Genomic DNA, 2,500 nt, shown 5'->3' with positions numbered 1-2,500 from the left:
ACATCTACACTTTTCTGGTGACATTGTAATCAAATACAGAAGTATGTGGCACGGATACACACACACACGCACACGCACTCACACACGCACACACACACACACACACACACACACACACACATGTACACGTACACACCACGCTCCTGTTGTAGAGTGGATGATGATAAAGCCTAAATGTGTTATGAGTTAAGTTAGAAGATGAGGGAATTCAATTTGAGGAGAGAAAATAAACGTAACTATGGCTTTTTGAGTTTGTGTGTGTTTCTGGCTGTGAGCATGCAGCTAATGTGAATGACAAGCATGTCCTGTGTGTGTGTGTGTGTGTGTGTGTGTGTGTGTGTGTGTCTGGTTCCTCTCAGAGTGTGGATTTCTAACAATCCTTTAGTTAACACACACACACAAACTTGAGGAGGGAGACAGCGATGTCTGGGGGATTAGCGGAGGGTCCTTGTTAGCGGACAGGGGCTGCTGTCTGTCTCTGAACACATGAAGATGTTCTCCGTCATCACCGGCTGGGGTACTGCACGCTTTGAACTGTCTCTACCAGTCCCCCTGGTACCCCCCCACCCCCACACTCCCCACACTCCCCCCACTCCCCCACTCCCCCCATCACCTCCTCTCTTCCATCCCCATTCCTTACTCATTGGTTATCTCTCTCTCTCTCTCTCTCTCTCTCTCTCTCTCTCTCTCTCTCTCTCTCACTCTCTCTCTCTCTCTCTCTCTCTCTCTCTCTCTCTCTCTCTCTCCAGCTGTCGGTCGGTCTGCGGTTTTCTGTTCAGCGGCTGGACGACGCCGGGCCCAAGATCAGCTTCAAGCTTCAGATCCACAGGTGACACACACACACACACACACACACACACACACACACACACACACACACACGAAAACACATGCACACAAAAGGATTATTGTGTTGCGTCCATGTCTCAGATGGGGTTTCTCTGTGGTCTGCACAGGAACAGAAAGAGAGAGAGAGAGAGAGAGAGAGAGAGAGAGAGAGAGAGAGAGAGAGAGACAGAGAGACGGATGGCCCCAGGAACTGTACAGCAGAAATGAGTAGAAACGGAGTGGTGACAGAACACTGATAAAGAGTTTCTGTCACGCTGCCTAAAACCATTCATTAGCCAGAACACATGTAGCGTACGTCAGGGTCCCGCTGAGGGGCTTCTCCACGCTCAGCGTCCACCGCCTCTGATCACAGAGGCGGCCTTGTGGCCTCCGTCCGCCGTCCTCATGAGTCACAGTCGTGCTGTTTGGAGACTGATGGGTCACATGTTGTCCAACGCGTGTTGTCTGTCGCTCTGCCCCCCTCCAGCTCCAACAAAGACAACCCCGACAGCAACGCCGTGACGCTGGACCTCTCCGTGGTGGCCCGCTCCCAGCTGGACCTCAGAGGGTGAGGGCTCATTGTAGTGGGCAGAGACCGGGATTCAGTGTGTGTGTGTGTGTGTGTTTACGTGTGTGTGTTGTCTCGCGGAGAAGGTGAACACATGAGGGGGTCTGCAGCTCATGGACCCCTACGGTCCGGTGGTTCAGTCCGTGGACCCCTACGGTCCGGTGGTCCAGTCCGTGGACCCCTACGGTCCGGTGGTTCAGTCCGTGGACCCCTACGGTCCGGTGGTTCAGTCCGTGGACCCCTACGGTCCGGTGGTTCAGTCCATGGACCCCTACGGTCCGGTGGTTCAGTCCGTGGACCCCTACGGTCCGGTGGTTCAGTCCATGGACCCCTACGGTCCGGTGGTTCAGTCCGTGGACCCCTACGGTCCGGTGGTTCAGTCTGCTCTGGTCAACATGTTTCACAACGTGTGCTTTGTTGATGCACAGCGATTGGAAAAACGTAGAGGGAAAAAAGTTGAGAACACAATCCTTGAAATAGGTTCTGGCTAATCATGTGCACATGGGATAGCTTCTCCAGCACACGCTTTGTGATGCACATGCACACACACACACACACACACACACACACACACACACACACACACACACATGCACACTTTGGGGAACCTCAAAGCTCTGAACACATGGCTCTCTGCTTGTTTGGGTCAGTCACTAAAACAAAGCAGGCTTCAGAAGATGAGGACAGAGGACACTAGGGGGTGGAACCAGGACAGAGGAACCAGGACAGAGGAACCAGGACAGAGGACACTAGGGGGTGGAACCAGGACAGAGGAACCAGGACAGAGGAACCAGGACAGAGGACACTAGGGGGTGGAACCAGGACAGAGGAACCAGGACAGAGGACACTAGGGGGTGGAACCAGGACAGAGGAACCAGGACAGAGGACACTAGGGGGTGGAACCAGGACAGAGGAACCAGGACAGAGGACACTAGGGGGTGGAACCAGGACAGAGGACACTAGGACAGAGGACACTAGGACAGAGGAACCAGGACAGAGGAACCAGGACAGAGGAACCAGGACAGAGGACACTAGGGGTGGAACAGTGGCCCAGTACCACCAGTACACTGACCCAGTACCACCAGTACAGTGGCCCAGTACCAC

The 2,500-nt window shown here is 54.0% G+C and overlaps 1 protein-coding gene across 1 annotated transcript in view; it reads left to right on the top strand.

Moving 5' to 3' along the window:
• Nucleotides 1–486: 486 nt before the first annotated feature.
• Nucleotides 487–2,500, top strand: part of itga8 (integrin, alpha 8) — a gene marked incomplete at its 5' end in the record, with an annotated part of 8,297 nt that continues 6,283 nt past the window's right edge. The window contains 3 exons of the mRNA XM_084471839.1: nt 487–555; nt 750–829; nt 1,316–1,396. Of these exons, the coding sequence (XP_084327965.1) occupies nt 487–555; nt 750–829; nt 1,316–1,396 (230 nt within the window). The remainder of the gene's footprint in view (nt 556–749; nt 830–1,315; nt 1,397–2,500) is intronic.

This window comes from Micromesistius poutassou (assembly GCF_964030765.1).
Source record: "Micromesistius poutassou genome assembly, chromosome: 8".
In the NCBI taxonomy this organism is placed as follows: domain Eukaryota; kingdom Metazoa; phylum Chordata; class Actinopteri; order Gadiformes; family Gadidae; genus Micromesistius; species Micromesistius poutassou.
This window is presented reverse-complemented; position numbering and strand designations above follow the sequence as displayed.